Genomic DNA, 12,246 nt, shown 5'->3' on the forward strand with positions numbered 1-12,246 from the left:
AGACTCAAGACAGCCATAACATTGTGATTTTCTACAAGTGTATGTACACTTTTGACCACAACTGTGTGTATATATATACACACACACACACACACACACACACACACACACACACACACACACAGTGTTACTGACTGACTGTCAGTCAGTAACTTACTTACTTAGACCTACTTTATTTCTTTCTGGTGCAGATCTAAGACACACTGAATGTGGGTTATTTGACTGGAATTGTAGTCCATGACTTACTTCCGTTTACAAACTGAGGACAATGATAGTTCATTTAGGCCATGTTATGTTTTATGCAATTATGTGTTGATGGAAAGAGGCTTCTTATTAACATCTGTAGCATCTCCGTGCTCAAAAGGGGAGGTCTCACTTTATGAGTTTAGTCCGGTTTAGTCTGTATTTTGAAATGTAAAACCGGAAGCTCTCTGTTGTAGTCAGTCTGTCTTGATACTGATGAATAACAAGTGCTGAAGTGAGCAGCAAACTCACAGCTTCTCCATCGGGACCGGACTGAGGTCCGACTGTGAGAGAAATTTTATGGACTTTGTTTTTATTCCTGGAGTAAAAGTAGGCGTTTCATCACATGTCTGTGAAAGAAACAGATAACACGGACCAGTTACATTTAGTTCAACGGTAAAAATGAGTCCGGTTTTTGTTCTTTTGCTAATCTGTATGCGGACCGCGGACCTCCGTCACGTCCGCAGAGCCCACACAGCCGGGGAGGTTCAGGCGGGGTCCGCGCATGATACGCAGCAGACGGAGGGTGCTGAAACACAGGAGCCTCTCTCACCGGGCAGGACTAATCTAGACCCGGTTGAAAGTCCGAGAGTTCCCGACCTGAAACGAGTTGCCCGAGGAGCGAAGGATGGGAATTTTAGGAAAAAGGACCCTCACTCACCGAGCAGTTATATGCCTCCGCGACGGTATGACGACCCGAGCGGCTACTTTACCACACCGCGGCCACCCGTCTCAGCATGGCCGGGTAACTCCTCGTCAGGCAGCGGGTCAGGGCTCCTCAACCCGCTGTTCCCGGGCACTGACGGCTCCTACTGGGCGTACGCAGTCATGCTGCTCGCGCTCGTGCTGTTCGCAGCAGGCATCGTCGGGAACCTTGCGCTCATGTGCATCGTGTGGCATAACTTCTACCTGAAGAGCACGTGGAACTGCGTCCTGGCGGGTCTAGCGTTCTGGGATTTCCTCGTGCTGTTCTTCTGCCTTCCCGTGGTGGTGTTCCACGAGCTTACCTTGAAGAGGTTGTTAGGAGACCTGTCCTGTCGGCTTGTTCCCTATCTGGAGGTGAGGAGAATAAGTTGAATGTTTAAAATATTTTACTCCAGTAAAAGGTACATTTACTGAAATGCTAGGACGAAAGGTTAAACCATTGTTACATTAGGCTATTAACGCTTTAATATCGTGTTTGTAGCCGGGTTGGTTCACCGGGTAGAGCAGGCGCACATTTACATAGAGGTTTATAAAGGTGGAAAATACCAAGGGAAATCGTCCTTGTTCATTAAAAGGGAATGAAACAAAACCGATTTAAAGGATAAAAGCTGAATATAAAAAATAAATACGCATACAAAAAACTGTAATGAAGTAGCCTAATGTTTTTAGAAAGATTAAGCTGAATTCCTCTTTTTTTAAAACAGTTCTACACCTTTCTAAATCAACCAGGGCTTGAGGTATGCAAATACTAGACTGTAACGAACGACACTGTTTAACCAGTTAAATCCTGTGTTGTATATCAGTGATCTTTTTGATCAATCTAATAAATTAATTGCTTAGTATGTAGGATAAAAAGTGAAATAAATGGTGAAAAAATGTCCATCATAGTTTCCCTAAAACCCAAGGGGACGTCTTTATACGTCTTATGTCTGACCAACAATCCAAACCCCCAAACCATTCAGTTTGTAGGCTAGTATTAGAAAAGAGAGAGAAGCTGCAACCAGAGTGTTTTACATCAGCAAAAAAATGTTTAATGAAGTATTAAGTTTAACAGTATTGTGAGTTAAACTGTTACTCAAACTCTTGTTACCAAAACTCAGATATAATCCAGCCATGGCGCAAAGACATGTTAAACAACTTGAACTCTTAAAACAAACTGTTTAATGTGATGATAATAATCAGTCCCTCAAGTCTGCCCTCACACTATTATAAGTATATTATGGTGCTGTTTTTACACCCCCATGTTACTACTTATTGTAGCCTAAACCCAGGGGAATGAATGGCCTGTTTGTGTCTTGTTGCTCCTCACTTTCAGACTCAGAGCAGTCTTTGCTTTCAACAAACGGGCTGTTATGGGCTCTTTGGGCTCTTCAGTTGTCTGTTATGAACCATCAGTGGAGGCCAGTGGGGCCCTGCGGGGCCCTGCATGAAGGAGCTCTTCTTCCCCAGCTCACAGGGCCAAACAATGGAACACAGAGACATAGTTATCAGGGACTCGGATGTTCATTTACTCAAAGCCCAACAAAATTATATGGACAATATCAAAACACAAAAAAACCTGGAACAAGGGAAAGTTTGGCATTTTAATATTGTGACTAATCAATTAATTGTTTTAGCTCTAACCATATCTGCTGAAAGCTGATGAAATATAATTAGGGCTTAATACACATCACATATATTGTATATTTCTATATGCACTGCCTACTGCAACTGCTGCACATGTTCACACTGTACATACCTTAGTATCATAGCTACCTACTGTATTTATACCATATACAAATGTACATTACTCTGCACATCTGGTCAGATGCTAAACCGCATTTCATTGTCTAATAAGATCGGATCTATAAAATGTTATAAATAGGGAATATATCCAACGTAGTTTGTCCAAGTCCGAGGTTTATTCTGACCAGCAGTCAAAAACAAACACATTTTCAGTTTACAATGTAAAACAGAGAAAAACAAGAAACTTCAAATTTGAGTGCTGAAATTGCCATTTTGTCGTAATATTTTTCTGACCACCAGCTAGCCGATTGACTGATTGCCTGTCCCTACAGTCCAGAGGATTATTTTAAATGAAAAACTCAGCCAATCACTGAACGAGTTTCCCTAACAGAGTGTTTATGTAGATCTCTCACAGCCTCTCATTTGCCATTGTTGGGTTTTCAGTGGCTTCATCAGTCTACTATTTCAACATGGACTCTGGCTTCCTGTGGAGTTCTTGTTTTTGGCTCTAACCCAGCTCCAAACTCCTACAGAGCTTTAAAACACTAAGTGAAGCTTTACTAATTTGTAATAACAGCTTGTATGAAGTGGTCTTTAACAAGGTCAGCCTGCTGGCCTCCTCTCTTCTTTGTTTCTTCACCTATTTTTATGCTAATGAAGGAGTTTCTTGCTAATTAATTAATGCACTTAAAGTGGTCTTTAGGAGTTTGTACTGGTTGTATGGAGCAGTGTTTAAAAGAGGGTCACGCTGACAGCCGCCCCTGTGCTCTGTTAGTTAAACTGTTTTCATGCTAATTAGAGCTGTGTGTTAGTTATCCTCAGTTTTGTCTTTACAGTTTAAGGTCATTAAGCACTCCCAGAGGGAGGACAAGTCTCTATAATGATAGTCTGTGTTTTGTCCAAAACCACCGACTTTAATGTGCACAAGGCACCAATAACTGTCCGTCCCCAGTCTGTGGGCTGAGGGCTGCTGGTACAACATAATGGCTCTCTCCTCCCTCGGTGCCTCTTTCCTAATTCCCTGTTTTTGTTTTCTAAAGCTCTTTCTGACAACCTAGATCCTATTACTGTAGTTTTGGCTAGTTTGCGTGTAGGCTGGCATAACAAGGCAGGGAAAGCCTTAAAGATGATTTATGAGTTCTTGCATGGTTTCAGCGCGATTTAATTTTTGTCTTAAATAATAGGCCTCTCTCCTTGATACGCTAGCTGCCGGCCCCCTGAATACACTGTGAAAAAGAGGTGTGGTAAATGTCAAACACTAGGGGCACAGGCTGTGCACCAAAATACAACCAATCACCGACAAGATGGTTGGGGATAGGGGTGGGGGTTAGTGACAGTCAGGCCGGCTACACACTGGCTGCGTTGCTGGGCGGCTGCGTGGATTTCTTCAATGCACTACACACCAGAAACTTGTCTGGCGCGGCGCTGCTGCTAGGTGACGTACAGGGAGGGTTATCTCGGGACATAGCGCGACAGATTTGGATCACCCTTGTTCCACATATGGGGAGAGAGTTGTTCATCGAATATATAGGCTACTTATTTTATTAAAGCAAGACAACGTCGGCAGTATTGACGGCAAAATAGCTTACAGAATATTTTCTTTAAACGTTGTGGGGAATACACCTACGCTCTTTATTGTTGAAGAACCGCAACTTTGGATTTCAAGGCAGTTACATGCTGAAGCTAACATTTACTGCTGACTTGATAGATGTGTTGCATGGTGTGTATGAGTTTCTTCCCACAGTGCAACGTTTAGGTTAAGTGGAGACTAAGTTGCTCATAGACATGATTGTGATTGGTTGTCTGTCTACACCTGTACAGGTGACCTCGTGGATTATTGCAAGAACACTCTACTAATAACGTATTACCTTGGAGGGGTTTTGCTGATGAATTAATGAAGTAGATAACAAATAATAACTGAGTGTCATGCTCACCAAACAAGGCATTTGTTTCCCAACCTGGCAACAAAAAAGTGATTCTAATTAATAGCATATACCTGATCTATAAAGCAGTTTTGTTCCCCATGTGCCATTAACCTTCATCTTCACGCCTTCTGTCATTTCTCTGTCAGGTGTCCTCTCTGGGTGTGGCAACATTCAGCCTCTGTGCTCTGAGTATTGACCGCTTCCAAGCGGCCACCGGTCCCGGGCCCCTTCAGACGCCCAAGGTGGAGCCCTGCCAGTCCATCCTAGCTAAGCTGTCTGTCATCTGGGTGGGCTCCATGGTGCTGGCTGCCCCTGAGCTGCTGCTGTGGCAGCTCCTCCAGGAGACCGTCAGCCTGCCGACGCAGAGCCAGCAGGGAGGCTCGCTGATGGACGTCTTTGGGGCCAGACCAGGCACGTTTAAGGTGGATACCTGTGTCCGTGAGCCGTCTGCGGAGCTCCCAGAGAGCATCTACTCTCTGGTGCTGACCTACCACGAGGCCCGCATGTGGTGGGTCTTTGGGTGCTACCTCTGTTTGCCACTGCTCTTCACTCTGGCTTGCGATTTAGTGACGAGACAAGTGTTAGCCCAGCGTCTACCGCAGAAACCCGCCGGTGACAAGGTGACCAGCAGATGCTCCTCCTCCTCTTCAGCTTCCTCCTCGTCTAAGAAAAAGCAGCATACTCGAGAGCAGAGGCTGCGCTCCACCGTGATGGCGCTCACCATCTTGTACGTCATATGTAACCTGCCGGAGAGCATTTGTAACATCACCCTGGCATACGTCTCTGTAAATGTTTTAGCCGCGCTCCCGGCTCTGGCTCTGCCAGCGCTGAGTCTGATTGGACAGTTCCTGCTGTTTGTGCGTTGCTCGGCGACGCCGGTGCTGCTGCTGTGCCTGTGTCACTCGCTCGGCCAAGCCTTCATGGACTGCTGCTGCTGCTGCTGTGAAGAGTGCCTCCCCACCGGCACCTCCTCGTCATCCTCATCTGCCTCAACCACCGTCACCTCCAACCTCTCCTCGCCCACATCGCCCACTCCATCCTCCCTGTCGCCTTCCAGCAAAGATGAGACGATGAAGAGCTTGTTGGCGACCGAACCAGCCGTCTGCTACGACAGGGTGAAAGACTCTTCAACAGTTATGGGCACGCCCTGCTGAGGTCCAGAACTGCATTTAACACATGTAACTTTAAAGGATCATTTAGGTTTACAACAACTTGTTTTTTTTTTCTTGTAGGTTTGTCCATCATTTTTTCAGTTATGATAATATTATACTCCCCAAGATAATAGTGGAGATCTTGGGGCACTAGAAGAAGACCTACAGGTCGAGAAACATTAGTAGTCTGATGATTAAACAAGTTGGAGACAAAAGTATGTGGACGGCTCTGTCTCAGTCTGTCTTTCCTCGTTTTGCCTAGGTCTCTTATGCTACATTTCCACTGCATGGTACAGCGTGGCTTCACTCAAGTCGACTCACTTGAAACTGTTCTTAACTGGTTTTCCGTTAGCAAGAGTTGTGGAAGTTGTGTGTGGTAGCAGCAGTGCAGATGTTCCCGTGTTTGGTTGCCGATAAGAGGATCTAGCGAGTGTCACGTTGAAGATGATGTCGCAGCAGTTCCACGTGGGGTGGCTAAATCATCAGCTAAAAATCACATCTACACCGAGGGGTACTGTCTGCAGTGGAAAACGACATAGAGAAAAATACTGGTACTAAAAGTGGGTTGAGTCGAGCCGGACCATGCAGTATTTGACCCTATAAAGGGATAACCGTGTGAGTCCAACTTTGTGGTAACAGTTACAATAATTTATAACGTAATAATTATAAGTTATACCGTTTATTGATTATTGATTGGAATTACAATTTAGACTCTGTTTTGTTAGTAATCACTACACACAGGCGTGAAATACACACAAATACACACATGCTTAGGACCTAATCATGCACAAATGGAGAGATGTCAGAGTCAGTGGGCTGCCAATGCTGGAACAGCACTGTTTGGGGGGGGGGTGCCTTGTTCAAGAGCACCTGGCAGTGTGGTGAAGTGGCATCTCTCCAGCTACCAATCCACACTCTGTACTTTCGTAAGTACAGGGACTTGAACCAGCAAGTGGTTCCCAACCCCACTCCCTACGGACTGAGCTACCCCCAGTTTGTTGAAGGAAGGCCTTTTCCTGTTTTAACGTGACATGGCCTCCGTGCACAAAGCAAGCTTCATAAAGAAATGGTTTTCCGAGTTTAGTGTGGAAGAACTTAACTGCCCAAAGCCCCAAGCCCTGACCTCAACCCCCTTCCATCACTTTTGGGAGGAACTGTCCAACCTCACTAATGCTCTTGTGACTGAAATGGGAGCAAATCTCTGCGGCCAGGTTGAACATCTGGTCGACAACGATGTTCAACAATCACGTAATGTTGGCTTGGTCACATACTCATGATCATCTAAACCACTTTATGTGGCAGGTTTTATTGAAGGTGAAACTGGAAGGACAGAAGGGTTAAAGTTAAAGCAGGATGTGCGTCTGTAAGCTGGGGTGGATGTTGACATTGTTGACTCATTTTCTCTTCCAAGTGAAGTTTGTTTACCTTTCTTTACCTGTCAGACTTGTTTTTAGTGAAATCACTAAATCGCAGCTATTAACTTGGCTTGTACAAAGTTATCATCACTGATAGACATGATGGATAAAACTACCAACATGAAACCGGAGTTGGAATAGATGGAATACTCCTTTAATCTAAGTCTGTATGAACTGGTGGTGTGGAGCCACTGTCTGGAGCTACATTATAGTTTAGTGTTGTCCATTTGTGACGGGTTTAATCCTTTTATTTTAGGACTCATTATTGTTTTGCATGTTTTTTTTTAAATTCTTTAATGCTCATTCAGGATCTTAGTATCATCCGCTCAAAGTACTGTATGAGATAGAAACACATCATTTGAGTTTGGGGGAGTTTTAAGATGGCTTATGTCAGCAGACTGACAGACTGCTGGGAACTTTTAGTTTTTTAACATGATTTTGCTGTTTTAGTGAGACAGCAAATTAAAAATAGGATGACATCCTATCAGTCAATTAAGTTTAAAGTTTGACTTGTTTTATAACTTTTCTGTTTAGTAAAGTTTAGATTTTCTTACTTTTGTGTCACCTGTGAGTAATTCTTCTGTCTGGTATACACATTATTAACTGATGCAAACAGAGCTGTTGGAGAATGCCCTTCCTGTTTTTACAGAGCCTTTTATTAATCTAATAATTGGAATAGAAATGGGCATAATGGATTTGAACTTCCGTTCAGCAAAAACTCTGAAAGTGCTCTTTCTGATTCTCATTTTATGAATTTGGGTTTTATACATCTTTATGGTAGGTTTTCATTGGATTTAGTTTTAGTATTAGAATCACATTTTAAAAGACAAGTCTGCTCATTTTCAATATTTTCATCATAGTCAACCAATCTCATGGCAAGACCAAAACCAACAATGAATTGATCCTCTTACACGACTTGTCTGTATATCCAAAGCTTGGCATGTCTTCCTCCTCTGGGCCATAGAAATCCAAAATGTTGTCCAAAAACACATTGATGATCCACACTGTTGCACTGAGTGACTATGTACACAAACTAGTTTATTTTGTCCCCAACAAAGGCACTTGCATTTGTCCTGATTGTCCTCCTTGAGTTAAGTCGAAAAGCTTCAGTGACCAGTGAGCCTGTTTTTTTTTTTAAAAGGAATAATTCAGCCAGATCCTATACGTCCCTGGGGCTACCATTAAAAACAAGAATGTGTAGGCCACCTGTTACACTGAAGCTTAACGGTTTTAATAAAACCCAGTGTCAAAAAGTATTGACCGCCTGCCCAGTGTCATAGAAATTTTATATTTTGTAATGTCCAGTTAGAGATCCATCAAATGTTAAGCTGCCAAGCATGAGAGGACGTCAGAGAGAAAAGTCACAAAGAAAAACAGAAACCAAACATTATGTTTTCTCCAAACAATGGAGGGAAAAACAGAATGAACATTATACACTATTGTATGTGGATTCATTTTATTTGGAACAAGAGAGAGATGTTGGATGTTAACTCTGATCTCCATTGGAAGGAATGCCACGCGACAGTGCTCTCAACACCCACTGAAGGAGGAAACTGTTCACGCCTGACTGTGACGCTCCTTTTAGTCATTATTCAATAATTAAAGGTCACAGCTTCACCATACCAGCTGGCCTTAGAGCTTCTGTCGACATTATGAACAGCGGCTCTTTGACCAGTTGCTGGGGAGAGCAGACAAGAATGTCTCGCTCACCCGTGTATTTTCAGGATTTTCTCAGATGTCGGCGGGCCCCTGAGTTACACTCTCAGGACCTGCTGTTGTAAGCGTCTTCGTTCCTTTGAGCTGAAAACTTTGTCCTCCCACGTCGTTGTGCCTGGGCAAAGACAAGGAGGAGGGGAAGCTTCAATAAGGCCTGCTTTGTTCAGGCGTCCCCCTCTCTGGCTCAGAGAGACACACACTCGAACAAAGCTGCATATCAATCGCCATCTACCGAGGGAGTTGCTAAGCTACACGACACCCACCGCCTCCCACCAGCTGCCCCAGCCACTGAAGACAGAAGAAAGAGGGCTGAGACGCAGGGGACGAAACCCTGCTGCCGTCCACCCAGATAAGGCAAAACTCTTTTTCTTCTTAGTTGCCTTGACAACCATTTGAGACACAGCAGCATGGTGGCCTCAAGTTAGCAATATGGCCTGAACCCACCTGGTCCTGTGTTTCAACCCAGCTGGGGCCTGTGTGCAGACTTCCTGCTGTCCACCACACAGAAAGACGTCTAGTTGTTGGCTTTCAGGAGTTCTGCCTCTGCCCGAAGTAAGTAAGGGTGGGTAAGTAACCAGGTTAATCGATAACTACTGTAGAACCCGCACAAGATTCAGAGACTGCGTCTAAAATGACTCCCTATCTATTATATAGTGCGCTAAATTTACTGTCTGCCAGTTTATCTGAGTGTCAATGGAGATGTTTATCCAAGTAGTTTATTTAGCTTTAGAAGGAGACTTTAAACACTGAAGCCTTTAGTTTATATATAAACTGTACAGATACATGCTTTTAACTGCATGGACAGTGACAACATGCCTTACAATGCTAAACATTTTATAGTCAGTTGTTTCCATTTACTCTTTTTGTGTGGAAGCCAACTTGCATGGAGACTTTAGTTCATAATGAGATGAAATACTTAACTGGAATGCATTAACTAATAATGATGTAAATGTTTAAAGGCCCAGGTCTGAAATTCCCTTTTGTATGTAATTTCATTCCAGCTAATTTGGCTAAATATAAATAAGTGTATGAAGGAAGTTTAATGACATAAACAACCATTAACAGAGGATCCATTTAACACTAACTCACTTTACATTATTACACTGTGTTACAGACGTTTTGTGACTCCACTACAGTTATCACTGCAGTTTGCCTTTACTGTTTTAAAAAGCCTTTTTCACACATAGATCCCTGTAAATTACTGGGATAACCTTCCAGGCACCTTTCACTATTCATACATGCACTACATTTTCCTCTTGCACCTTTTCACACATGCCATGGCAATACGGGAACAGATGGGGTAGGCACAGTCCAGCACATGGTGCTAATGCAAAACCGCCATAAAACTCAACAGAAGAAGAAGATGGGGCAAGGCTTGGCTGGATGCGGTGAACGACTGGTGACATTGTTCTTGTAATGTCTTGTAATGTAATATTCAATAAGTTGGCCAGACGTGTAATTGCAAAGGCAATGGCTTAAATGCTAAAACATAAACAATTGGGGGATTCCTATTCAAAAGCAGCTTTTCATCTTTGTGCCTGTTACCGCAAAGTTTTGGCTTTCATTTACAACAACGCTGTACTGGCATTTTCCCTGAAATGTTCCAAGGTCTTGAGGACAGAACTTGATGGGACAGATTTCCCTGAATATCAATCCCTGATCCCATTCACCTGTGATCCCATGCAGAAAGGGCTCCTGCGCATATCAGGGACAGACTGCATGTGTAAAAGGGGCCTTTAAATTACATTGGCTTAGCATGCCAATGCACATATTCTGTTGATTATGTTCAGCACTGCATTATCTCAGAGGACTGTAACTTATGATGTGTAGTAAATGGTACTGGCACTGTCCTCGAAACAACAGGGAACAGCAACAAAATAGCTTTTTGAATGATGGAACAGATAATAATCTGGTTTAGCAAAATAAATGTCATATAACATTTTCAAAATAGAAGTACTGGCCTTCATGTATTTGGGCCTCATTGTATTGACATCCAGGCTATATATATATATATATATATATACAGTGGGTACGGAAAGTATTCAGACCCCTTTAAATTTTACATGACCATGTGATATTTCAGTTTTTGTTTTTTAATAAATATGCAAAAATTTCTAAATTTCTGTTTTTTTCTGTCAAGATGGGTTGCTGAGTGTACATTACTGAGAAATAAAATGAACTTTTTTGATTTTTGGAAAAAGGCTGCAATGAAACAAAGAGTGAAAAATTTAAAGGGGTCTGAATACTTTCCGTACCCACTGTATATATATATATATATATATATGTGTGGACTTTTCTCGTTCTGCCTAGCTCAGCAGGATCAGGAAACACAGCACAATATCCGTTTTGAGCACCCATCACCAAGACGACAGCTCAGTGCTGATCAGTAATGCCAACAGAGTCCTGTCCACATGTGGAGCTCTGTGTTGGCTTGATGCAGAGCCAGCACACTGAGTGGTTGCTTAGGACCCCGAGGACAACAGGGGGCCTTCTGCTCAATTACGTCGATATTTAAAGTATTGAAGGTGTAGTCGTGGATTTTATTACCATGCCCTTTAGTGGCCAAAAAATGGGATTTGGGGGCACTATAATTATATTTCAGTATATGGTTACAGTTGGCTAAATATCTGGATTTGTTAAACAAACACATGTCTTCTAGAATATTGTTTTACTTTTTTATGTACATTTTGCTGAAAATACCTATGTACCCTCAAATTCAGGACTTTTACTTATAATGGAGTATTTTTCCACATTTATTTCAATACTTAATGGTATTTTTCCTGAGTACTTCTTCCATCACTGCAGCATAGGTTCCACGAAAGGCCGGGCCCGTCCCTGCTTGTTGCTGGAGTCCCACGGGGACTCTAGGGCTAAGGGCTTCCCATCAGGACCAGAGGTTCCGGATGCTTCATGTCCCCCAGTCACCAGAACACAGAAGAGGGTCCAGTTTGTTCTGCGGTCACATCAGTGTGAGACGGCAGGCAGTGAAAGCCGACTGAAGGCCCCCCAGACCACTTCCTCATTGAGCTCTTTAAGAGGACATGGGAAACATGGCGGAAGTCTGGGGGGGGGGGGGGGGGGGGGGGGGGGGGGGGGCTTTCAACCCTGAGTAAGAACTGCTTTTATTAACTTGGCAATAGTCATGCAGGAAAAAGCCAAAATCTGAATGTGGTCTTTCAAGAAAAAACAAACGGTTAAACCCAAATTAAACGTTTCTTTTTTCTTTTTTTTCTTCTTTCTTCTTCTTCTGAATTCACGTTTGATCACCCGAGATTCTTTGACATCCCGAGTCCCTAACCTTCGTGTTGTCTTCCCATTGATGGGAAGTAGCTTTTTAACAATGTTTTTAATTTTTTTTATGTTTTT

At 43.1% G+C, this 12,246-nt stretch overlaps 1 protein-coding gene across 1 annotated transcript; it reads left to right on the forward strand.

The window, feature by feature from the left end:
- Positions 1 to 416: 416 nt before the first annotated feature.
- Positions 417 to 8,262, forward strand: gpr37l1a (G protein-coupled receptor 37 like 1a). Its single transcript, XM_034868968.1, has 2 exons — positions 417 to 1,302; positions 4,745 to 8,262. The coding sequence occupies exons 1-2, from the start codon at positions 646 to 648 to the stop codon at positions 5,750 to 5,752; spliced, it is 1,665 nt and encodes a 554-aa protein (XP_034724859.1). The 5' UTR covers positions 417 to 645; the 3' UTR covers positions 5,753 to 8,262.
- The last annotated feature ends 3,984 nt before the right edge of the window (positions 8,263 to 12,246 follow it).

Source organism: Etheostoma cragini, chromosome 4 (genome assembly GCF_013103735.1).
Source record: "Etheostoma cragini isolate CJK2018 chromosome 4, CSU_Ecrag_1.0, whole genome shotgun sequence".
NCBI classification, from domain to species: Eukaryota; Metazoa; Chordata; class Actinopteri; order Perciformes; family Percidae; genus Etheostoma; species Etheostoma cragini.